Source organism: Convolutriloba macropyga, chromosome 15 (assembly GCF_964194025.1).
Source record: "Convolutriloba macropyga chromosome 15, txConMacr16.3, whole genome shotgun sequence".
In the NCBI taxonomy this organism is placed as follows: domain Eukaryota; kingdom Metazoa; phylum Xenacoelomorpha; order Acoela; family Convolutidae; genus Convolutriloba; species Convolutriloba macropyga.
Genome location: NC_134482.1, coordinates 42,669,774 through 42,695,853, shown reverse-complemented (window position 1 = coordinate 42,695,853; position 26,080 = coordinate 42,669,774). Strand labels below are relative to the sequence as shown.

Sequence of the window (26,080 nt, the reverse complement as noted above, 5' to 3'; positions counted from 1 at the left end):
GCGACATTTCGCCACAAAAGACAATCCACGCAGTAGCTGATTCTGCATTCTGTAGATCCAAAATTTTTCTGTCTGTAGCTGTTCTGGACACAATTGTCGTGGTCGATAACACGGGTCAAAGAATTCGATAAGTTGAATTTTAAATTAAATTTTGAACTGAAAATATCCAAAAGCATCTTGTAATTATAGTAGTTATCTATGCAAAAATATAGAGAAAATTTAGATTAACTAAAATTATTTTAAATGATTGGCATGCGAATAGATCTTAACTCCTAATCCCGGAGGTGATTTTCTATATTCATCAACAATTCATGAGAATCATATATGGCTTGGGTACAAGCGAATTCATTAGTTGGAGGTCGGTGGATATAAGAATCAGGTTTCTGTTGGTGGGAGAATTTACTTCTGACATATGATTGATAGGTCAATAAGATAATGATAGCGTCAAAACAAAATTAGAATTGAGTTTAGTTTTGTGGCCATTGCTTATCGACACAGCAATAAAGTTCGTCAGGTAAAATCTTCCTTCGTTCTTTGAAACTTTAAAAGAAAACTTCTAAGTTTCTTGATGTTTCTTTGAAACCATCACAAAAACTGATCAAGTAAAATTTTTGAGTTTTTACATCTTTTTCACTATTATCAAGCATAAATTTTCGTTTTTCAAAATTTTCAGTGAACTTAAAAACTAAAACTTTTTTTTTCAAAAGGATATGATTGAGTTTCCTTAGTTTCCATTAAATTTTTTCCAAACAAATTGCCTTGTTTGCTTTTTTCGACCAGTTTTAGCTTTTTTGCCTTTGTGTATCTCTTGTTGTCTTAGTTTTCATCTGATACATGCATAGCTACTGCATGGACTGCAAAGGTATCATAAGGTTGTTTGAGATTTTTTCATTGCAAATTAAAGAGGCTCTTGCAAAAACAGTGTTACCAGTTTTCGATGTACATTTCAATTGTTCTCTGTTTTCAAATTACTTTAGTCGTAAAAAAATCCGTGTTAATGCCCGCAAGAAGAGCGAGAGTTCTCAGAAAAATTTAAACTAGGAAACATGAGCTTCAGAGAAATTTCTTGGCCATTCAGAATTATAGGACAGAATCAAGTCAAGATACTGGAGTCTACTTTCGGTGGCTCCTGCAAAACAAAAGAGAAAACACAAACAAAAACATAGCTGGCAGATTGCCAGAAAATAGCCGCAATAGATTCGTAGATCTGCAGTATAAAAAAAAACAGTAAAAAGGCAGACCAAAAAAATCGTCTTTTCACTGAAGGCTGATATGTAATATTTTAGTTTAAAATCTCTAAGTTTTTGCTGCCTCTATTAGCTACTCTCAAATAACCTTCATTTAGAGTGACACACACCCACTTGACCTTATCTCTTTGATTTAATGTAAATAAAAGTCAATTTCAAAGTGAGGAAGTCATTTTTGAGAGTGAGGTAAGCCAAGTGTGACCAAAAATTTAATCACGCGAATGAACAAAAAAACTCTAAGAGCGAAAGATGATGTCTTGCACGCACTTCAGTTCAAATTGCATGGATGAATGAACAAAAACAGATTTGAAGTGGTTTTGACGTTATATGGTCGTAACAAAAATCGCGACGACGAAATAAAATAAATAGCCGGAAGAATTCCGGAAGCGACTCGAAGCGTCAAAAATTCAAACAAAACCGTAATTGCAGCGGAAGCCATTATCTTTTGTATTAAACTATTAACTCACTACTTCTCCCGGTCTGCTCTAAAAATTGGTGAAACTTGAACCATTGTCACCAAGAGAACCAAAATGCAGCAAAATTTTATATTAATAAAAAAACGTTTGGTAACGTTAAAAAATCCGAAATAATCTGTAGTAATCCGAATTAATAGTCTGAAGAAAGCTGACAAGGTTATCAATTGCCCTCAAATAATTCATAATTCTAATCTGAAAAAGATCACGAAAGCAAACGGCAGATAATAATCTTAGAATCTAAGTTAAATCTTTTCAAAAAAGAAAGCTCAAATTTAAGAATCAGAAAACACCTATAATTACACTTCTAATAACTGCAAAAAACACAAAAAAAACAATACATACTTGTTCCTTGTTGTACATATGCTAGACAACATGATTTCATACTAATTCAAAAATTAAACTGATCATAGAAAAGAATTAAGCAGCAGAAGAATATTGAAAGGCAAAAAAACGTTTAAATTAATACCAAGGCCGGAAGAAAGTAGCAGTAATAACTCATAAGCGGACATTTTGGAAAAGAGTTGCTATCAAACTCTCAGTACTGCCCTATGTTGAATGAAATCAATTGCAAACCAAAGAAATGACGAAAATCTAAGAAAAAGCTGAAATCATTCATTTTTAACAACTGAAAAAATCAATATACCGAAAATAAATGTAGGTTCCAGGAGAAAGCTAGAACGATACTAACTATAATCTGAAGAATATGGGCCCCATGTAATGAAAACCGCAACAAAGACATTCTTGATTTTTGAAAGTTAAAAATCGATTAAAAAAATCAACAAAATTTCACTAATCAGCATTCGAAACATAGAAAAGATAAACAGTCATCCGATACAAAGATCTATCCTTCTGAAGAAAACAAAAAATAGGAAAAAAAGAAATTAAGCATACGAATAATTCAAACATTTTGCAAAAAAAATGGTCAAAAAACTTTTAAGACTGCATTTATGAAAAAGTTTTGACTGTTTTTCAAAAACTTAACGCCAACAAATGATTGAGTTTTTATTGAAACAAAAATTAAGTCCTTCATGTTGCACAAAAAGACTATTTCTAGTCATCAAAACCAAAATACAAAAAACTGACAAAAATCGGAAAAAAAACTACCAAAATCGGATTAGCATATGTGCAATTTTATAAAACAAAATTACATCGAGGTAGAAAGAGGCGTCGAGTATATGAATTATCAAAAGGAAGTTGCCATATTAACTGATTTTTGACAAAACGACAGTTAAAAGATCCAAAAATGAATGAATTAATAGAAAAAAAAATCCAAAAATTACCTAAAAAATCAAGAAATATGTGCCAATTTTCAAAGAAGACCAATACTCCTTTTCGAGTCGTAAGAAAAAACCAAGAGAAGGCCAATAATAGCCCCAGCTATCGCTGTGCGGCTATTAAAAAAACAATTCGCATTTTTTTTGTTTTAAACACGTTCACAAATGCCTCCATTTCCGATAAAATTTCAAATTTCGGTAAAATTCCGATAAATTTTCAAAAGATTTTCAAATTGCTTGAATCCAGTTAAAAGTAAAATTCAAATCTGTTTCAAAAAAATGATGACACTTTATTCCTCAACTTCTGAAGAAATCTAGGAACAATAACAGCGGAGAAAACAATTGAATTGCTTACGCAGTTCTTTAATGTTATTTAAAACACTCAACTGCAAATTTGAAACATCTTATTCCACAGTGCTTTTGGGGACAAAATATTTAAAATAATTTATTCTCATTGGCTGAAATTAAACGTTATTTTGAGCTTACCTAATCTGGTCATTCGTCACGAGCCATGGCCATGCCTTATCTCCGTGCGACTAGATATGAATGAATGAATGATGTGTCGAACGCACTATTATTAGTGATTGCTTAAATGATTGGTCAGTAAGCAACTTGAATGACGTCTATTTCGAATTATTGTCCTTGTAATCGTTTGTCCTAGTACCTTTAAGCTCTCATTGACTTTAAGCACTTTGGAAAACTTTATGTCAAAAACAACTTTGTAAACAGAAGACCCAAGATTTGTGCATCGGACAGAACATGACCAAATATCGCTGCGAAATCGGCCTGCTTTAGTTTTTTTTCTTAACATTCTGTTCACATATTTGTTCTATCTGATTACTCCATCGACACTTAAATTCGAGAAAAAACTTGGCGAGAAAAAAGCGACTGAAAACCGAATTTTATTCCTCTATAAGCAATGTACTAAAACAAATAATATCATTTTTCAATAAAGTTTTCACAGAGTTGAAATTTTAAGGACAACTTCCCGGGTGGCAAAAATAGAGGCCAGACATATTGTAGGACTCATTGTACATCTAACTGCGAAACCAATTTCATAAAACGGAAATTTCCAAGCAGAAACTTCAAATCATTCGACTTCTCGGGCCACCTTCAGCTCGCATACTCGATCACAACCTGAGAGCAACAAAAACCGATTCGATCAAACTCAATCATCATCAGCAGCCGAATTTTCTCGATTCGCCCGAAGCACGTCTCCTGGGCTCGGGTAGGGTCTCTGCTGGAATAGGGGTCCGGCTGCTGTACTGTCTGCGGCCTTGGCACCTTGCTGGATCAGGCCAGTTGACCAGGTGCCTCTGGAATCACAATGATGACAAGGAAAACATTGAATCATTAACATCTGGATTTATTCAAGTCCCCCCTCCCTTTTGCTGCTGGTATGAAATTGTTATGCTAACTTGCTCACATGACATTTTATTTTAAAGTAAGATGCTAATTGACAATAAACAAAGAACTTCACCATATGCCTAAAGAGATATAAGCATATCCTACTTTAGTCTATACAGACTGTTGTTAATGCAAATACATGCTTAGTTTGGTCACTTTTGTTAATGAAAACTTTGTTGTAATGAAAACTTTGTTTAATGATTATCTTTGTTTAATGTAAACTAATGAAAATTTTGTTCCATGAAAGGACACAGTGACACATACAGAAATGACCGCCGTGGTTATAAAAGGCACTAGGAGTAGGAGTGGATCGTTAACAAAAATGGAGAAATCAATCAGTACGCGTCCATTTTTGACCTCAATGATAACATAAGAATGGAATCGTTTATACTTCCCGTCATTAAAATTGTGTCAGGAATTATTTATGAAAACTACGTTATAGCAGATAGAACAAGTGAATATGTCAATGAAATGGAATCGTGTATACCTCCCGTCATTAAAATTGTGTCAGGAATAATTTATAAAGACTACGTTATAGCATATAGAACAGAACAAGTGAATATGTCAATGAATTATTAACAGCTCCGTGACGAGATTTCAATTACCAACCTGGGCACAGATTCGTCGTAGGCAGCTGGATCCATTGGGTCTAGCTCCTCATTTGCATCTACTTTGGGTCTTTTAGGAGGTCGAAGTCCCTTTAGCTTCTTGGTCTGTTTAGGCTAAAAAAAATAGACATCTTCATCGACCCAAAGACAAACATAATTTCAAAAGCTTTGAATGAAGAGAATAGCGGCATCGAGCTACCTGAAGTACATACGAAAGAAACAAGGAACAACGAAATTTTCAAAATGACGAAAACTCGAACAGAGAAAGCGCGCAGCGAATTCACCTTTAAAACCTGTCGAATTGCAAACCACCTAGAAAATTAAGGGAACCATCTGGACTGAAAAACCGAATATTACGTACAATGTGGAATTTTTTCGAGAGGAAATTTTCTGAGCGAAATATGTGCACTTGGCAATTGTCCTGCGATTGTCAAAACTGTAGAAACTAATGGACATTATTTTAATTTGATGACTGGGACTTTAGACCCTTCAGCACAGCTGTAAATCCCCAACAACAACAACAACAATAATCAGGACACAATGACAAACATAATCGATTAGCGTCAGGTGATTGCTCTCAAATAACAGATCAAATTGGGATTTGATTGTAGTTTGACTGAGTAAACGGAGTGGGGACGGGGTCTTACCAGGGGTCTTACCAGGGGTCTTCAAATGGTAATAGAGTTCATTAAAGACGACCAAATTTAAATTTGAAGACCATGATGCACTTTTCATTTGGCTTTTAGTTCTCCTATTTAAAACTCTTAAATGAAGAAAATAGATTATATTTGAACTTTTGAACGCTGTATGAACTGATTCCATTACATTAGGATAATCAGCGATTCATTTACATTCAGTTAAGTCGAAAACTGTCCAGTGATGTCTCTAGGAAAAAGTACAAGACCTAACTGAAATCTATTTTCTTATTTTTACCAAAACCTGTTACCTCAAAAAGAATGATATTTATAAAATCAGGAACTCAATGATGAAAAGTTACCCAAAAAGAGACATTTGCAGATGAAAAACGGTCAAACTAAAACTGTAAAACCAGCAGGACCAAAATTATTGTTCCGAGCCCGGTTAGAGTACTTAAAATCCATAGCCGACAGATTGCCGGAAAATAGAAGCCATAGACCTCACTCACGTTCATTGGGAAAAAAAGCAACGAAAAAGGGAAAAGCGATAAGAAAATTGCAGCTTGTCTTTTTCCCAAATTGTAAGGCTCAGATTCCATGAGAAACTTTTTCACGTGAAGGAAAAAAAGCTTGCATAGAAAATGGGATCCTGTTTAAATTAAGATGTTGCAAATGAAAACTTCAAAAACTCATAATCTAGTGCATCGGAGCCCTAAAGTCTGTAACTTCAATCAGGTGCAATTCAATTATCAAATGTATCAAAAATTTCATTAAGCGAGTACAACAGTCAATTCTCGAGTGAGCTAAGCTAAACACTTATCCAACATTTTGTAAAAACCTGAAGCAAATGAGAGTACCAAATGACGTCACAAAAATATAATAATTGGTGAGCAGTAGAAATCACTGAAAACTGATCAAATCAAATGGTTGTCGTAGCTGCATTACCGACTTCGTCAAGTAACCTGTCGTGAATTTAGATAAATAAAAAAAGCATCAGGACAGTCCTGAAATACAATTCAAAGAAGTTTCATTGAACAAGCAAAAAGTAGACCTCAAAATGACTTGGAATGGAAAGCGAAAAGGCCATTTTTTGTCGCGCTTCCTTTAAAATAGCAATGAAAAGATCCCACGCCTCTAAAGCACTCGCCTTTTCTCTCCACTTCCTGTTTTGACGTGATGAAAATTTCCAGTCGAATTCGACTAAAAATGTGCAGACCAATATTGAAAAAAGGGGCAGCATTCTAGAACGATTAGGATTTGTTGAATTGTTACAAAATTACGAAATAAATATTAGCCCATGCTATCGTTGCGCGGATATTAAATGGTGGACAAAAGTTTTTTCATCGGATACCTGACTATTATAACAGCACTCTGCTTCTTATTGGGGCTGGAACATAAAGACTCCTCTATAAAACGTATTCATAGTGCACTGGAGGGCGATAATCCAGTTTTTCTGTAATCTCCCCAACTATCTTATTTATACCATCAGAACAAGAAGGCTCGACTGTCCTGTGCGTGGCACAATGTTCCCAAATTTGCTTTTGAAAGCATAACATATATCAAAATAAACAAAATAATATTTCAGAAACGTTTCTTAGCACCAAACATTGTTTTTATCAGTCTGTTACGAAAAAAGCTAAGCTGATTAGCTGAGGTTTAAAACCAAAAACAGGGAACAATATTTGAGTTTTCGGACGAGCGAAAAAAATTAGTAACCTTCAATTAAGAAATACTTAGTCGCACTTAAATTATGATAAATATTATCAAAAAGTTTTCCTAACATGGGTGGTAACTAAACACGGACTCCTTAAGTTTGAATGCTTTTGCAATATTATTTTGATTGAGCTTGATCAGTCTTTTTCTATAACTGTTTGAGAAATTAAAGATATTCCTTTGACAATTCAGAGGTCAAATTGCTGACTTCTGATTATAAGCTAGCTGTTTTCAATACTCTCTAATTTTCTCAGCAAGAAAATTTTAGTCAAAACATTGGTGAATGTGCCGAAGAAGTTATAATTTTAATAAAATAAGGATTTCTTGTTTTATCTAGATAATCGAAAACGAACCCAAAAACCATTAAGGAAACAACCGCTTCACCTCACGTAATCCCTTCTCATTTCGAGATTTTCGTAGCCGTAACAGTTTGTTTCAGAAATGCAAATTACTGAAAACTGACACACTTTATTTAGTTGTCATGATTATTTCGATTGTGTCGCTTACATTATCAAAAGGACAGAACTTTCTTAATTTTTCTCAGGTTTTTTCCTGCAACATCCCCTCTACGGTGATTTGATAAAAACGAACAAATTAAATTACACGGAGAAGTCATAATCAATTCAGGCAGTTGTATAATCAAGCGGCAAAAGCAGGCGAAACGAATCAATCTGTTTGAGAAATTCATATTAGCAAGGCAAGTCCTGGAATGCAATTCTAGCAAAGCAAAACATCAAACAAAATGCAATTCTGTCTAACTGATTGATTTCCTGACTACTGATGTGTTCTGTTATTGGTATAACAAAAGGGGTTTACACAATTGAAAAAGGTTTAAATATATTATTTGAAAACTGAGGTTTCAAAGTAATCAAAAATCATGTTGATACAGATTGAGCTAAGAAGACTAATAACGCACCCACACCACATATTACACAAAATAAACATAATATGTATGTATACATAATGTATATTTATACAAACGTGTACATGTATGTTTATACAAAGTATACATAATAGACAAAATATTTATAACAATAATACTATGCAGAGTTGAAAAGCTGGCAAAAGTTAGCAAATTTGATTTCGTCTTTCAGAACAGGTGGTGCTTCACTTAATCCTAAACTTGCTAAGTTTGATAGCTTTAAAAAGAACAAAAAATGTATAAATATGAAGCCTTAGAAAGCATATGAGACCCATTTTTGACAGAGTACCCGTTAGAAAAAAGCAACTTAATTAATGCAGAATCAGCTTTTTTCAAATCTTGACAGATTTTCTATGTGACAGCCCTGAATTGGTAACAAAGTTTTGGTAGCTTATATTATACAATTGTGCAGTAAATAGAAAAGATCTTTGAGGCACCTGAAAAATAGTATTTGCTTTATGCTGTAAACTCGATTTTAACGCTCGCAGAACGAAAATCATTACTATATATATATATATATAATATATATATATATATATATATATATATATGAGCATCAAATCAAAAAAATTAGCTCTGACAAAATAATATCAATTTGGATAGAACCATAAGCTACGTAGACGAGGGTTCAAAAGGAGGACAATATATTTTTAAAACAGGAAGCTGCTAGTAACCAGAAGGAAAACAGGAAGCTGCCAGTAACCAGAAGGAAAACAGCAAAATAGGGAGAAAACGTCAGAACAAAATTTGAAAAATGTTCTGACTTGAAGAAACGGTCGTTTCTAAGCCATGAGAATAATTTGATCTATATTTAAAAAAAACTGCCTCTTTTCAATACGAATTGTTAGCATTAATGATAATCAGGCAAGCCGCAAAAAAAGACTGAAAAAGAACTCGAATTAAATAATATCTAGTTTTTCCAAAAACATTCAAAGTCAACATTTTCATTATAATAAAAAGTGGTCCGCATAGTTGAGGCTAAACACTATTGGAAGCAACGTTTAACCTTCTAATAATAGTCGAGAAAAATCTATGGTGAAAAGGGGATAAAAGTAAAACCAGCAGTCAAAGCACGGCAAGACAACTAAGAATCGCAAAAATCTGATTTTCTCTTATCTCAGAATTAGCTGTCCACTCGCTGAAGCTTATGAAAACCTGGGATGCCCTCAAAAAGTCAAAAATTGAACAAAAAAAAGTGGAGCTAGCGCAAAGTTTTCTCATTTTTTTCAAAACATGTGGAAACAATGAGGAGCTAAATTTTTTGTTGGGCGGGGAGGGGAGGGTTATGAGAAGTTTGACGTTACTAAATTGCTATTACATACATTTCTTTAACAAGTAAATTCAAAATTAAAACGAAATGTAAGATGTAAAATCCTTCTTAAGTTAATACCATTAATACATTTTTTTTCTCCGTAAAATTGAAACCTGATGCCAAATTCTGCTTTCTTTCAAAAAAACAAAATGCAATGATATAAGAGGACGCCGCTCGCAAACCAGTCGTTTTTTGAAGAAGAAAACCAAAGTAAAGTCTATAGTTTAAATAAATTAGGAAACAGTGGAATCGGGTATTAAAGATGAGTAAATTTACTAGGTACCAGTAAACACTTGCAATGATAACGGGGCTCTTTCCCTTTCGTGCATCCCCCCCCCTCCCCCCCCCCCCCCCCCCCCCCCGAAGTGTACACCCCCATTTCCAGAGCACGTACCATTACATAGTAAATAAAATATAAAAAATACGGACCTGCATCTGAGACGTGCAAATAATATGCACCCACAAAGCTGGAAGGGGAGGGAGGGGGCAAGGGGACAAACGGAGAAGACCCGATAACTGTAAAGAATCTCAGCCTTTAATTCGAGCAGTACTAACTTTATTACAAGATGGACACAAGCCGTCATTACTGAGAATCCTGTCACAGTTTGAACACCTCGGATCCACATCGTCCTCTTCATCATCATCATCATCATTGCTGTTCTCGTCTTTATCACCAGAAGTTAAAACTCCACCTGTACCGAGTGAATGTTTGGTTGATAGATTGGGCTGATGTGATAACTTCTGTTTCTGAAAACAATGTGAAGATTACGTAAAGCTTGCCTACTTTCACTACGCAACAAAAAACCGACTAACGTCGGACAAATTGCTCTCGAACGACAGGCGGGGCAACTTAAAACGGTCAAGCAAAAATTTTGCATAAAAAAGACAAAAGTGTTTACAACAATATGTGCTTCAAACTTCATTCGAGAGCAATAAAAATATTGAAAAAGAAAAAGAACCTTTTAATTGCACAAAAAGAATCTTATTACGTTGTAAATAGTATTTTTGAGGCTTTTCAAGGTTTTTGTGGACAACAATGACAATAACTGACAATGTTCCTTGACGTTACTGTTTTCCGCCTTAGACTGTGGAATAGGCTGCCGCATGATGTTTTAAAAATGTAATGTTTTAAGAAATGTAATGGCCAGGCTTCACGTTACATGCTCAAAAAGGACCAGTAAGTTCATTTACCGACTTTGAGTTTTATTCCACTTCGCGCTGGAATTTGCAACAATTCGAGCAGCAAATTCAAAATTGAGCAAAAATGGAGGCAATGCTAAATTGAGATCGAACAGAAGTCTACTTCTACTGTGGTTCTACTTCTTTTCACCCCTATTCATTTAACCCCGATATATTCACCCCTCTATCATTTAACCCATCTATCATTTCACCCCTCTATCATTTCATCCCGCCAATTAGCAGCCGACATTAAAGGCATGTTTTGTCATAATTAGGTGGATAAATTAATCCCACGTTTAGTTGTGATAGTTTCATATCAAGTCCCACGGGCCGCTGAGGCACGGCCATGGCCTGCGAGGCATGGCCAAATGAATATATTGCTAATTTAATAATCCTTATTTTATAGAAAGATTGAAATCGGGGTGAAATGCTAGAGGAGTTAAATGATACAGGGGTGAATAAACTGAGGTTAAATGAATAGGGGTGAAAAGGCGGGACACCTATATATCCCTTAATCCGATATATTTGCTAGAAAAAGGGTAAATTAATCACAGCGATGGACTGTAATGTTTGGATATCAATTTTGACCAAAAGCAGAAATGGTAGCTTCCGAAGCGCCAGACAGGCACTGGTATTTTCACTTTACAGTAACACACGGATAAAAATTCCAACTAATTTAAAGTTTAAAAAAAACGTACACAAAGCAATTCTAAATAGGCTAGCTGTTCAGCAACTTCAATCCAGTAAGAATCAGACAGCATACCTGCACATTCCTACTATTGCAAAAATTTGATTACTCTTTCTAAAAATCAGACTTATTAGGTAGGTAGAATATCTGGCAAAATTTGGGTAAGTTGTCATTGTGTAACTTGGCATGAAATTACTGTTAAAATATTAACTAACATTAAATTCTGCTGCTCTTTTGGCTGCAACAGCTTCTGCGAGTTTAGAGGCAGCCAATGTTATCACAGCATCCTCGTCCAGGGGGTGGAGCCATGTGACCAAATCAGTCTCCCGATTCCAATAGTACGAGTAGCCACTAAAACATCCCCAATACACTTTGAATGGTCATCTAAAAGATCATCATTCATAGAGCAACCTGAAGATGTGCATATGACAGAAGATCATTTTTGTTACTTTTTTTACTATTGGAATATGGAATTTTTTAATATTAGAAGATATGGTCATACGTCAAAAATACAAAAGGCTCCCTTGGCTGAAAATAAATCAAAGATGAGAGTTAATGTCGAAACCAATTTCAAAACCACTTACTAAATGATTTTACAGAATCGTATTTCAACTTATATTGCCAAGAATCGGTGCACACGTCAAAGACACATGCAAGCATCCTGGCTGACATTGACTTCCAGATGAAATTAAATGTCAAAGTCAATTCAAAAACCATTGATTAAATGATTAAAGAGAATAGTCAATAAATTTCTATTGCCAAGAATCGGTGCACACGTCAAAAAAACACACGCAACCGTCCTGGCTGACCACAACTTCTAGATGAAATCAAATGTCAAAGCCAATTCCAAAACCATCTATTAAATGATTAAAGAGAATAGTCATTAAATTTTTATGGCCAAGAATCGGTGCACACGTCACAAACACATGCAAGCGTCTTGGCTGACAATAACTTTTCCATGAAATAGAATGTCAAAGCCAATTCCAAAACCATCTATTAAATGATTAAAGAGAATAGTCATTAAATTTTTATGGCCAAGAATCGGTGCACACGTCACAAACACATGCAAGCGTCTTGGCTGACAATAACTTTTCCATGAAATAGAATGTCAAAACGAATTCCAAAACCATTGATTGAATGATTAAAGAGAATAGTCATAATATTGCTATGGCCAAGAATCGGTGCACACGTCAGAAACACATGCAAGCGTCTTGGCTGACAATAACTTTTCCGTGAAATTGAATGTCAAAACGAATTCAAAAACCATTGATTAAATGATTAAAGAGAATAGTCAAGTCATTAAATTTCTATGGCCAAGAATCGGTGCACACGTCACAAACACATGCAAGCGTCTTGGCTGACAATAACTTTTCCATGAAATAGAATGTCAAAACGAATTCCAAAACCATTGATTAAATGATTAAAGAGAATAGTCAAGTCATTAAATTTCTGTGGCCAAGAATCGGTGCACACGTCAAAAACATATGCAAGCGTCTTGGCTGACAATAACTTTTCCGTGAAATTGAATGTCAAAACGAATTCAAAAACCATTGATTAAATGATTAAAGAGAATAGTCAAGTCATTAAATTTCTATGGCCAAGAATCGGTGCACACGTCACAAACACATGCAAGCGTCTTGGCTGACAATAACTTTTCCATGAAATAGAATGTCAAAACGAATTCCAAAACCATTGATTAAATGATTAAAGAGAATAGTCATTAGATTTCTATTGCCAAGACTCGGTGCACATGTCAAATAACACATGCAAGCGTCCGGGCTGACAATAACTTCAAGATGGAAATAAATATCAAAATCAATTCCAAAGCCACCCACTAAATGATTTGAGAATCGTCTTTCGATTTATGTTGCAAAGAATCGGTGCACGCGTCAAAAAAACATGCAAGCGTTCAAGGTGACAATAAAGTCTAGATTAAAATAAATGTTGAAAAAAGTTCCAAAACCACTCATGAAATAACCCGCAATCGGTGCACTCACAATAACCAGTGAATTATCACTATTGGGCAACTCATTAAGGGGGGAGACAATGCTTATTGAATAAGCTATCAAGGCATCGTATTTCCGACATTTGATTGTTATAGTAAAAGAAACACGCGCAATCGTCTTGTATGATGGATGGTAACACAAACGATCTTCATATACAAGTTGTGAAAAGAAATGACTGGCCATTGCAATAGATTCCATACAGAGAAGATAATAAGGTTATTTTTTATTTGCCACGCCCAATGAGCGGAGAGACAACAAAAGAGTCAACGAAAAGACGAACGGAAGCCAGGATATCAATATACCACAAATTGAAGCTATACAGGATAGATGGAGATAGATAGATATGTATTTTAGCAGCTTCAGAGCTGATGAACGAGAACAACTGAGAGGAGATTAAACAAGATCGAAAACAGAAAGCGTTTATTTATTTAAGTGCGCTTACCTATATATACAGAAAATTGGAGTATTGTAGGAGAGAGACAGGTAGATAGAGATATGGAAAGTAGCAGCTTCGGTTCTGACGAACATTAACACCCCGCATATAGGCATACTGTTCGATTTTTGAACCTTTGCAGAAATGCTGCGTGGAGATTAACCAAGATAGAAAATAGAAACTATTAATTTGTTCAAGTGGACTTACCTTTTAGGGTCAATAACTTTAATCCAAAATGGTGGAAGTGGCAACTTATCCTCAATTTCGTCCTCTGGCTTTGGAAAATCTGAGTCTTTTGTATCTTCTGAGAATCCGACACTTTTCCTCACTTTCCCACCGACTGTCTCTGATGTCTGGCTAGCTTTTCCATACTTCTCTTTACAGTAAATTGAGCATTCATGGAAGGGGTTTGAAGTGTTTGGGCAACCAGCAACCGGACCCCTTGGTGGACTTGTTGGCCTTTTGACTGGAAACGATGGTCTTTTGCCAGTTACTTTGGGGGTGGACTTAAGGACGGACTTGATAGGTCCTCCTGGCTTTGACGATTCGGTTTTGTTATTGGAAAGTTGAGATTCCGGCGATTCTTCATCACTACTGGACGAGGAATCGGCCTCATTATCACTCGTTTGTTTTCCAGTTGAATAATCTTCGACTATAACTTCTTCCTTCTCCTCAGGTGCAACTGAAATGTCAGTATGTCAATAACAAACATAATTTTTGCATAATCGCAGCTGAAAAGTATTAGAGAAACCGTGGCCTGTACTCAGCAGCCCTTTTTCTTATCAAACACACTTCAGACGGATCTTTTTATGAGTAGCACTGCACTTTATTGGCAACAATTGCGGTTTCTAAGGTTCAAAAAGTCAGAATCTCTTGGTTTGTTTTAGATTTTACCCACGTAAAGAAGTTGTGACAATGTAGCTCCGGTACTTAATTTCGAAACTTTATGATTTACAAGGCGCGTGTTTTTAGCTATGGTAAATTAACTCGGTCTTACACCGACAGCTTGTTTTCACACAATACTTCTTTATTAGAATTCTTCTCAATGCTACAATTAATTACGGCCAGCCAAATTTCGGTCGACTTGTCCTATACGATTCCAAAAAAAAGAACACTGAATTCAATCCATTATTGCTGTGCAAAAACAAAAAAGTAGATTGCGCAAAACAAAATGGCAGTGCAAAGTATCACTAATAAAAATAGCAATGTCATTACTGAAAAAAATTTTAATTATTCGAATTGGAACCCAAGAAAAGTTAGTTTTTAAACCTTACAAGTTTCCAAGAGAAACAATCCGATAACTGCATGCAAGGGTCACCTTTAAATTCCTAAAAAATATGATTAAAGATTTGTTTTTTGAATTTTTTTATTTTCGTTTTTTCTTAAGAGACAAGGTAAAGAATTCCAGTCCTGTAAAGCTTTTCTCTAACGAATGAATTTTCTAGTTTTGAGCTCTTGAATTGAGCCCCAGTACTCGAGTCCAGTTCTTTCATTTTTGTTAATTTTCCAGGTTTTAAGTTCACGGCCCCTGCTTTTATCAAATGCTGGTAGTTGGTTGGTTTTAATCTTCCAGATGTAATTAATTTGCTTTAATTTCAAAAAAAATGCATAGGTAGAATTTTATACTTTAGTTTCAGATCTCTAGATGAATCAAACTTTTTCCTAAAGAAGCTAGCTTTAACTGCCCAATTAAGTTGTCTGTCAATTGTTAGAACAAGATTTTGGTTGATAGACTGAATGATAGTTGCTGAATAATGTATGTGACTCAACACTAATGCGTTGAGAATGAGTTTTTTCATATTGTCTGGAATTGTTCTTCTTATTGTATAAATAGTCTTAATACCGGCATTTTTTTTAGTATGTGTTTTGATTCTTCTTGGAAAGTTAATAATCTATCAATGTGGACGCCTAAGTATTTGATCGCCTCTTTTTCATCAATGACTACAATGTCAACAACCATGTGTGTATTGGCAGTTCGTTTTGTTTTGCTAAAGACTATGAACTCTGTTTTAGAGGCATTGAGACTTAACTCATTTGATTGGAAAAAGTTATTAACTTTCGTGTTTCCATTTCCAATTTTTTTTGCCATCTTCGATTGAGGTATTGGATGTGAGAACAATTGTGTCATCTGCATAATGAATAAACTCTGTTTCGTTGTCAATGTATTTATGTATGTCATTTATGTATAAATTGAACAGCAGTGGACCATGGACCGTCCCTTGAGGAACTCCTCTTGTGAGTTCAACTGGATCCGATAGAATGTTTTGTATTTTTACTTGCTGCTCGCGATGAGACAGAAAATTTTTGATTAATAGCCTAGACGATGTATTAAAACCTAACATAAATAATTTTTCATCAAGAATTGTGTGGTTTATAGAGTCAAAAGCCTTGGATAAATCCATTAGGGCAGCAGATACATATTTACTTTTATCAGTTTCTGATCGTATAAACTCAGTACATTACGTGATTGCATCTGTCGTTGAAAATCTTTTTCTAAATCCATATTGCGTTTTGGTGATCAGCTTTTCACTCCATAAGTAATCTACAATTTGGTCTCTGAGAAGAGTTTCAAAAATTTTTGATACACATGGTGTGAGTGAAATTGGTCTATAGTTGTCTGGAATTGGTCTATAGTTGTCTGGAATTGGTCTATAGTTGTCTGAAATTGGTCTATAGTTCTCTGACTATTCCATTCGGACCATTCTCGCATATCAATTTTATATAAACGCAGTGAAACTTTAGAATTTAAATGGCGCAAAGGTATGATTCGAATATCAAATTGATTCAAATATATACAAATGAGGCCTCTCTATTGCCGATATAACAAATAGCTGGTCGTATTTTCCGTGTGATAAACTTAATCACGTAAATTCTGCAGGTTTTGATCTTTGAAGTATTGAGTTTAGTTTAATAGATAACTTTCTTACGTTTTGTTTCCTGGTTGACAATTCCTCGCTTCTTCAACCTGGCTAGCAAAGCGGGAGGCAAGGGCATTACTATTAATCTGAAAAAAAATATGAAAACCTGAGCATCGCAAAACAAAACATAGATCATAGAAAATCATAGATTTCATTGAAATCATAGATTTCAAAGATTTCTATTCGATTTACAATAGCTTGACCGATCTTAGCCCGTACCTAGGGCTCAGTGACAATCAGTACTGATTCAGAACAATTTCAGAGAATTTTCAGTTCTTAGTACTGATTCAGGATTTCAAAACCAACTGTGAAGTGATTTCTGAACTTCTCTGAATCAGAGCAAAATTCAGGGAAACTATTCTGTATTCTTCTGAATCAGAAGATAATTCAGAATGAACCACTGCATTCGATCTGAATCAGAGAAATTCAGTGCAAAATGTAACCTGAATTAGAAACTCAATCAGTACTAAATTGGCCTTAGTGTTAGGTACGTGAGCTGCAATGGTAACATGTGAAAGATTCAGACGCCAAAAAATAGGCCATAGTTACCAAAAGATTAAAAATGACTACAAAAATACAGGCTGAAATTTCGGGAACCATACGAAAATTGGCAGCTATGCTGTGGCCTAATGCTGTTCCTCTGCGATTACCCAGATACGACAATTATTATTATTAAATAATATTCTCAACACATTTCAAAAACTATTGACCTTCATTTTCACATACTGTTCTACCGCTCTCACCAGTTGATAAAACTGCCACTCAAACAACTGAAAAATAATGGCACGGCGAAGAATTTCGGGAACGTACTCGACAAAACCTAATAATTCAATATTTCTCCAACCCGAAAAAAATTTAAAGAACCGGACTCAATGCGTTAATGGCAGGCAGAAATGTTCACTCACAGTTAATCTAAAACGCGCATCCACCAAAATCACTTCGGAAAGTAGAAATAAAAGATTTGATAACTCGCATGAAGTTCTTAAAAACACCTCACTTCATAGGAACGTAGTCCAATTCTTTTGCCTTAAAAAGAAAACGACGCAGCTATAACGCTAAGTTATAGAAAACGCAACATTGTGAGTCACGTTCCGGCAAAAATGTGACTGAAAAAAATGATAGAACGTGCCGACATCAAGTATTAAGTACAGAGTTGTGGATAAACTTCACACTGAATAGAAGTGACAGAACTATTCTGTAATACGTAAAAACGATTAGGTACCAACAGATGAAGAGGCTCAGCCGAATTGAAACCCAACCCAAACATAGCTGGTAGATTGCCAGAAAATAGCCGCAATAGATTCGTAGATCGGCAGTCTAAAAAAAACAGTAAAAAAGACAGACCAAAAAAATTTGTCTTTTCATTGGAGGTTGATCTGTTACATTTTGATTAAAAATCTGTATTAGTTATTGCTACCTCTATTAGCTGATCTCAAATAACCTTCATTTAGAGTGACACACGCCCATTTGACCTTATCTCTTTGAATTAAAATAAATAAAAGTCAATTTCAAAGTCAGGAAGTCATTTTTGAGAGTGAGTTAAGTCAAGTGTGACCAAAAATTTAATCACGCGCATGAACAAATAAACTCGCTCCACTAAGAGCAATAAATGACGTCACACATGCCATTCAGTTGAAATTGCATGAACAAATGAACAAAAAGTGGCTGTGACGTCATATGGTCGTAACAAAAATCATGACGACGAAATAAAAAAACATAGCAGGACAAGTCCTGACGTACAATTCAAAGAATTTTCATTGACTAAACAAAAAACTAGACCTAGAAAGGACTATGAATGGATTGGGAAAACCATTTAGAAAAAAAATCCGTTCCAAAAAAACGAAAAAACAGAAAAAATCAGAGTGAAATTGCCGCATGTGAACAAAAAACCACTACCGAGAAAGCGAACTTTTGTTCAAACACAGTTTTCTCACTCTACTTTAAATTTAGAGCGAAAAAATTTCACGCCGCAAAACCACTCGCTTTTTCGCTCCACTTCCTGTTTCGGCGTGACCAAAGTCACTACTCCAATTTGACTTCAAAAATCATGAAAATGTGTGAACAGATCTTAAAAAAAAGACAGCGCCCCAATACAATTCAAATTCTTTGAATTGTAAAAAACCAAGAGAAGGCCAATAATAGCCCCAGCTATCGCTGTGCGGCTATTAATCAAATAAATTAGGCGCAAAATGTGGTCGTCTTTAACGCTTAGACTTCAGCCTGAAGGAGAGAAAACCTCGCGACTTCCGGGAATTAAAAGCGTTCAAAAACAATTGAACTAAAAAAGATGCCGAAGGTTAGATAAATTAGCACACGAGCTCCATTTGAACATCCACTGTATGCCCAAGCTTGCCTTGATAATAGAAATGAAACCGACTACCGTTGGGCGAATTACTCACCGTCGAGCGTTTGGATTTGGTAGCCAGCTGGGGCTTTGGAATGCTAGCATTAGAGGGAGGGGGATTAGCTGAATGGGGGATCAAGCGATGGAGGTGGGGTAGTGTTGGAAGGGCTGGACGTGAGAGGGGTTCATATCGCCAGCTGGAACAAAGTGGACGGGTGATAGTCGAACTTTTAAGATTAAGAACCGCCCTTAACACCATAAAATTATCTCTTCCAAACAGCTTCGGTTAATCGCATACTTAGAGATTAATATGGCATAAGGCTCCAAGAGAGCTACTTAGCCATTTATTGCCCTCCGAGCTTTACCTGTTTATCTCGTTTTGAGGACGAATTTAAAGAGTCGACGAAAAATCGGTCGAGCGAAAAATCGCATTAGAAAGACCACATGAATAGTATAACTGCAGCAAACTTTGTTTCAGAGAAATAGAATTTGCCACCATGAGAGCCAAATAATAGTGTACAAAAAATTTTGGAGAGAAATGTTCCAAAATTATTTAACACATCACCAATAAAGAACATAAACCGACTAATGTCGGAAGATTTGCTCTCGAATGACAAGCGGGTAGAAAAACATTTAATCCCGCCAGGACTCGAACCACCGTCCTCCCGATCCATAACCAGATACACTGACCAATCGTCCATGAGACCCTGTTTTTGGCTATGCTGTAGCCGACTTTATATTAGCAATAAGCTTTACTTCAGAGTGAGAGCAATAGAGGTCACTCAAAAATGAAGAACGAAAGCGTGAAAAAGTCACTTGAGAAATCAAAGAATGTTATAGAAGAAAAGCGCAAAATGGCCAAGCAAAAATGTGCATAAAAAAGACCAACACGTTTACAAAAATTGCTATGTATTTCGTTCAAGAGCAATTAAAAACTATTTTCAATCAACGATAGCACGTTTCCAAAAACCAGATTTCTTTTTGACTATCGCTATCATTTGATCCCAGTCTGTGCTCATAGTTAAGCGCAAGGTTGAAAAAATTCAAACATTTTTTGATGTAGAACATCTTTTGGTCCTTTGACTCTCATTTCCTAAATTTCATTTAAAAAATTTGCAGAACGCGACGAAAGATTCACTTAGCAGACTCTTACAGATCAATTTTCCGAGTTGCCTTTCAAGAACAAAGTTTTTTAGCCCCCAGAAATTCATTTAAATACCACTCCATATATGTACCACATGTACGTACAAATTAGTATAGTTAAAAATATACATCAAAAACTTCTCGACTGAAAAATTAATTCAAAATGGCAAATACTTTCTCAACTTTGATGTTAAACTAAATCTTCGATTATCGTTTTCCATGTCTTTCAACTGGTCACCTACACTCGTTACGGTCAAATCAGCTCTCATTTTGTCCTGCTCGGCAAATACTTCCTTCAGAGGTCTGTAATCATAATTCTCGGCCAATTGTGCGCGGAAAACAGCTTCTTCGGGGCTCAGACCAACCCATTCAGCTTGTTCACGTGGTATGACGCAATCTTTGTATTTCTCTTTAATCAGATTAAATTGTTTTGCATCATTCGGCCAATACGATTTATCTGCAAGTGCTAGTAATATTTCGCCTTTGATACGCATGGCTAAATCTGACAGTAATTCGTGTGCGGGTGTTTTCAAGATGTAAAAATCAAACCCTTCCAGTTCATCAATCAAATCCAAAGTCGTATCAGATACAACAGTCTCAAAATTCTTGTCCAAAATTTCACTATAACACGTCCAGTGCAACAATTTAGGATGCCAAATTGTTCGGTGGGGCCTTTCGTATCTGTCGCGTTGTCTGAACCCGAAAATAAGACCCTCCCCGCCCCACAATTCCTCACGTGACCGTTTCGGGTAAACTACTGGTATCGGGGAAGACATTGACTGTTTGTACTGTTTTTCAACGTGCGCCTTGTTAGCTCCTTTCGGCATGATATGATAAGGATATTTGGGGACCTAAACAAACGTTTTCGAATTCATTTCAAATGTTTGTTAGTGAAGAAATTGAAAATTTTCTAGTTACTGATTTTACACTTATGCATATAAAATTAGGCATTGCGTGATGACAAAAGACTTGACTTGACAACATACAATCAACCATAGCACAGCAGCTGTTTTCCGAACTAAGTACAGATTTTTATCTTAAACAAGGTGAGCAAACGTTCTTTTTTTCCAAAACTTCTATAAAAATGATTTATTATGTGCAATTTTTTGCGCAAAATAGATTTTGTGCAAAATCGAAGAATTTTGTGTGCAATTTTTCCCAAAAACGAACGATGGCGGACTTCGATGAATAATAAGCAGGCGATTCTTCTAAAAAATACACCTATTAAGATCTTGGGCGTCCATATTTTTAAAAATTTATTTCTAGCACACTAGTTAAAAAAAACATTTTAATAGAGTAAAAAAAGAGAAAACGTGCAAAAAATTAATTCTGTGACTGTCTACAATGTGTCAGATCTCATCATTAGAGCATTTAACATCAGCCGTTTTTTTCAGAAAAGTTAGTCTGAAAGCTCCAAGATTTTCCATTCACATAGGAAATTTACAGCTCACTCTACAAAAACGGTAATCTGCAAACAAAAAAAGTTGAAAAAAAAAGTCATTGAAACAAAAAAAAAGCAGAAAAAATGGTTGCCCGAAAATTTTAATCAACGCCAGAAAATGGTTTGAAAAGATAGACGTCTTCAAAAAACTGAACAAAAAACTGATATTAAGTAAATTCATAGGCATGAAAATTAACTTAAAGTTGCTTGTCAATTTTTCCAAGAAAAAAATTAGTTCCCAGAAGTCAATTAGTTATTTTTTGGCAGGAAAACATTAACAAAGAAGGCGATAAATAGAACATAGACCGATTAACGTCGGATGAATTACTCTCGAACGACTCGCAAAAACACAACAACAGTTAAGCGAGAATTTAGCATAAAAAACTAACACGTTTACAGTAATTGCTTCAAACTTCGAGAGAAATTACAAATGAGATCTAATGGATGGCGACAGCGCAAATCTAGTCTGACAGTTTAAATGTTGCAAACGTTCCAAAAAAAATATCTAATCGGGAGAAACGGAAAGAAAAAAATCTCTGCCTGACGGCCTCTCCGATGATAACCAATACAAACTACCTCCTCTTTATTATTAGAGACATTCATATAAATGTATGTGTGAACAAAGTTCATCGTTTTTGTGAAGCAATTGTCTATATGACAGGAGCGCGCAGCACTCATACATATTTATAAAGACGTATAAACATCCATTTAAGATGGTCATATTCTACTTGAGCACAAAAATATTACTCACAATTTTACTGTAAAAAGACAGCAAAATTTACTCAAAAAAATTCTAAGCGTAGCCCACCCCACTCGCCGCAACACATGTAGAATGACATTAGCATATTTTAAGGTGAGATCCTGAAGAACTTCGTTAATAAACTAGTTGAAAAATTAAGCAGTGAACAAAACACTCAGATAAATCCAAAATTAAAAGTTTAGTGTGCGTTTTCAAGGGCAAAATTTAAATGATTGCAAAATATCAACCGACTAATGTCGGACGAATTGCTCTCGAACGACTGGCGATGCAAACAATTTAGACGGGGTCACAGGCTAGAGCAACTTTTATGGTGACAGGGGGGGGGGGGGTATAAACTCGGATGAGAGGCAGGGATTTCGACTACTACGCTATACCAGATATGTGGAGTTTTCGCTCAGAATCGGTTTTAATTAGCAACAAACGCACTTTCTGATTGCAAGCTATTCAAATCACTCAATAACATCAAGCGTGAAAAAATCACTTTAGAATTGAAATGGAAAGAATGTTCTAGAAGAAAATGGTCTAGCTAACATTTTGCATACAAAAAAGAGACAGGTTTACACTAATTGCTTCAAACTTCGATCGAGAGTAATTAAAAATCTGGATATTTTGATCACTACCAACGGTCGGTAAAACATATTCCTTCCTTAAGCAGATTCTAAATCAATTTTTTCTATGAAAGGAAAAGCAAAAGGCAATCAGCCTCCTGGTTAAAAAGCACAAACCTGCCAATTTCTGTTCGGTGGCGGTCGGGGCTTAATCATATCTAGGTAGAATTTGGGCAACTTGGCCACGATTCCCTCCACTGGGTTTCCAAATGCGTCAAATAGGTGATCGTACGGTCCGGGCAACTGTGCAGACCTGAACAAACTTTTCCGAGGAATTGGCAAATATGGGCGTTTTCCCATTTTGCTCTCATTCACGTTCTGAAATTTCAGTCGCGTTGTTTTGTCTTTTCACGCTGCATCTCCAGTAATAACAGTTTATTACTAATTAATAATTACAGTAACAGTTATAGCTTCAAAAAAATGAGCAAAAAAGCGGAATTATTTCATGTCTTGTTTCAAAGTCACGTTAATCTTGGACTGCTCATCCCCAAACAACCGAGGCTTTCATCTTATGTCAAATTTTCTGTCAGCTAAACTATTTTGTGGAAACTTCTTTTCCTACCCATGAACATATTTTTGTGTTCATAAACATGTGGCGAACAAACTAATGCGCTTTTTTGCTTTTTTACATTAATAAAGGTTTGGATAAGATTTTAAACAGGTGGGACCAGACATCGCAGTTATCACATGTCATAATAAAGGTACGAAACACCCCCACCACCAAAAAAAATAAACAAAAAAACAAATGGTCACGGGTTCCAATTTTTCAAAAAATATTCGAGAAACAATTTATGGTAATCAAACATTTATCAACTTTATTATCGAAGTTCAAAAGGCCAATTTAAATTTCCTGATTTCGATATCTCCAATTCTCCATGATGAAATAGGATCTATATCTTCCATGTCTCGAGTGAGGGCAACAAAGCACATGTACTGGTCAACTTGTCCCTCCTCCCCTCCCCCAATCAGGGCAGTGTCGTCTGGAAGCGTGATCGCTTTTCCCACCGAATCTCTGATGGTACATACTGCTTGCACATTGAACCTTGAAAAACACAGATAACGCATTCTCTTCCGTTTGTAACACCCCCCTCCCGCTACCTCCCTCCTCCCCCCTCTCCCGTTACATCCCTCCTCCCCCTCTCCCGTTACCTCCCTCCTCCCCCCTCTCCCGTTACATCCCTCCTCCCCCTCTCCCGTTACCTCCCTCCTCCCCCCTCTCCCGTTACATCCCTCCTCCCCCCTCTCCCGTTACCTCCCTCCTCCCCCCTCTCCCGTTACATCCCTCCTCCCCCCTCTCCCGTTACATCCCTCCTCCCCCCTCTCCCGTTACCTCCCTCCTCCCCCCTCTCCCGTTACATCCCTCCTCCCCCCTCTCCCGTTACCTCCCCCCTCTCCCGTTACCTCCTCCCCCCCCGCTACCTTCCTCCCTCCCCCCGTTACCTCCCTCCTCCCTCCCTCCCCCCCCCCCCCCCCCCCCCCGCTTATTTACGGATTGTTTCCATTTGTGGACTGTTTTATTTTGGCATGTTTTGGATGCATCTTTCATGTTTATGCCAATAATATAATGCACCGCAAAAGGCAACGGTGCCAGTGTATCAAAAAAATGCACATAGCTCATCAACGGACTAACCTGGACACCAAGACTGGCATCGACTGTTCCATAATGGCCGTCTCCACATCCGGTTCTCCCACATCCATAATATGCGAATCAAACTTGTATCCCTGTTTCAAAAGAGGCTCCAACTGCGCACACAGTTTACTGTACGCAGGTGCCGTACACCAATCTTCTAGTAAGTCAAACTTAACGTGAAACAAAGCCTCTGCGACGTGGGGAAATATGATTTTATGACAAACATCGTTAAACCTTGTGATGGTAAAATTAGGATCCACTTTTCTGATTTCAGTCATAACCTCGCTAGTCGCATTAGCTGAAAAAACTCCCCCGAAAAATCTTGTAACTTTATCTGAAACGTATCTGGTCCCTGCAATAACTGGATTTTCTGACTCATCGTATTGGTTTTTGAGATCAAACATTTTGTTCATTACAGGATTCGTGTCTTTGAAATTTTCCCAAGAAGCGTACCATTTTGCATCTTTATGTAATTCCATTCTTAACTCACTTTCATTAAGGTCATGCGTTTCAGGGTCAAATTGTTCAGCTGTTTTGGTTGAAAACAATCTAAAATCTGACCGCCTTTTCAAAACTTTCGGACTGCTATAAACTCTAGCGCGCGATAGCTCTTCGTCTATATTTTGTCTCACAACTTCAGAGGCGCTCGATATTGTTTGAAAAGCCCCACTTTCAGAGATTATTTTTCCTCCTTTCGAAATAGTTTCACCCGCCGATTTTCCCGCACTTGAAATGCCTTTGCCCACATTTTCAAAAACGTCCGTAGTTTGTTTACCAAGGTCGGACTTTTTAAAATCGTCCAAACTTTCTTTGAGCTTTCCAGAAACGTCGGATAATTTATCTTTGAAAACTTTGCCTTTTTCACTCGTTTCTTCTTCGAAAGCTTGATACTTTTTCCTAGCGCTCTTCAATGCATCAGAATCATCAAGTTTGTTTGTTTCTTCTCTGAATTTCTTAATCGAATCTGAAACGTCTTTATTTTGTTCCAGTTCTTGCCTAACTGACTCGTACAACTTGCCAAAAAATCCGGCACGCTTTGGGGCGTCGAGGTAGCCAGTGACATGCATGCCTTGCTGTTGGATTAACGATGCTCGAAAAAGAGATCCATTATTTATGAAACAATTCACGCAGTTCGATTGAAGTACGTTTGCATGATGAAGGGATAAACCAGAAGGCTGTACATTAGACGGCTGAGTTGAAAAGCGCTTGACGTGAACTTTCGCTATGTTAGTTGAGAAGGCAGAATTTGATTTGCAAAGTACAGCTAGTCCGTAACTTTTGGAACATACAGACGCCATCTCGCCTGAAAAATATTGAAATAATAACTATGTATGCA

The 26,080-nt window shown here is 36.3% G+C and overlaps 3 protein-coding genes across 3 annotated transcripts; all 3 read right to left on the bottom strand.

The window, feature by feature from the left end:
• Nucleotides 1–3,879: 3,879 nt before the first annotated feature.
• On the bottom strand, nt 3,880–16,902 carry LOC142353943 (polyglutamine-binding protein 1-like). The gene is made up of 6 exons (XM_075406177.1): nt 16,828–16,902; nt 14,108–14,582; nt 11,677–11,812; nt 10,150–10,341; nt 5,014–5,126; nt 3,880–4,313 (listed from the first exon to the last, which is right to left on the bottom strand). Exons 1-6 carry the CDS (start codon nt 16,892–16,894, stop codon nt 4,166–4,168), a joined length of 1,131 nt encoding a protein of 376 aa, XP_075262292.1. The 5' UTR covers nt 16,895–16,902; the 3' UTR covers nt 3,880–4,165.
• A 3,541-nt stretch (nt 16,903–20,443) lies between these two features.
• Nucleotides 20,444–23,470, bottom strand: LOC142354767 (large ribosomal subunit protein bL28m-like). Its single transcript, XM_075407151.1, has 2 exons — nt 23,232–23,470; nt 20,444–21,156 (listed from the first exon to the last, which is right to left on the bottom strand). Exons 1-2 carry the CDS (start codon nt 23,412–23,414, stop codon nt 20,464–20,466), a joined length of 876 nt encoding a protein of 291 aa, XP_075263266.1. The 5' UTR covers nt 23,415–23,470; the 3' UTR covers nt 20,444–20,463.
• Nucleotides 23,471–23,888: 418 nt separating this feature from the next.
• LOC142354766 (mitochondrial import inner membrane translocase subunit TIM44-like) lies at nt 23,889–26,080 on the bottom strand. Its single transcript, XM_075407150.1, has 2 exons — nt 24,745–26,080; nt 23,889–24,156 (listed from the first exon to the last, which is right to left on the bottom strand). Exons 1-2 carry the CDS (start codon nt 26,040–26,042, stop codon nt 23,943–23,945), a joined length of 1,512 nt encoding a protein of 503 aa, XP_075263265.1. The 5' UTR covers nt 26,043–26,080; the 3' UTR covers nt 23,889–23,942.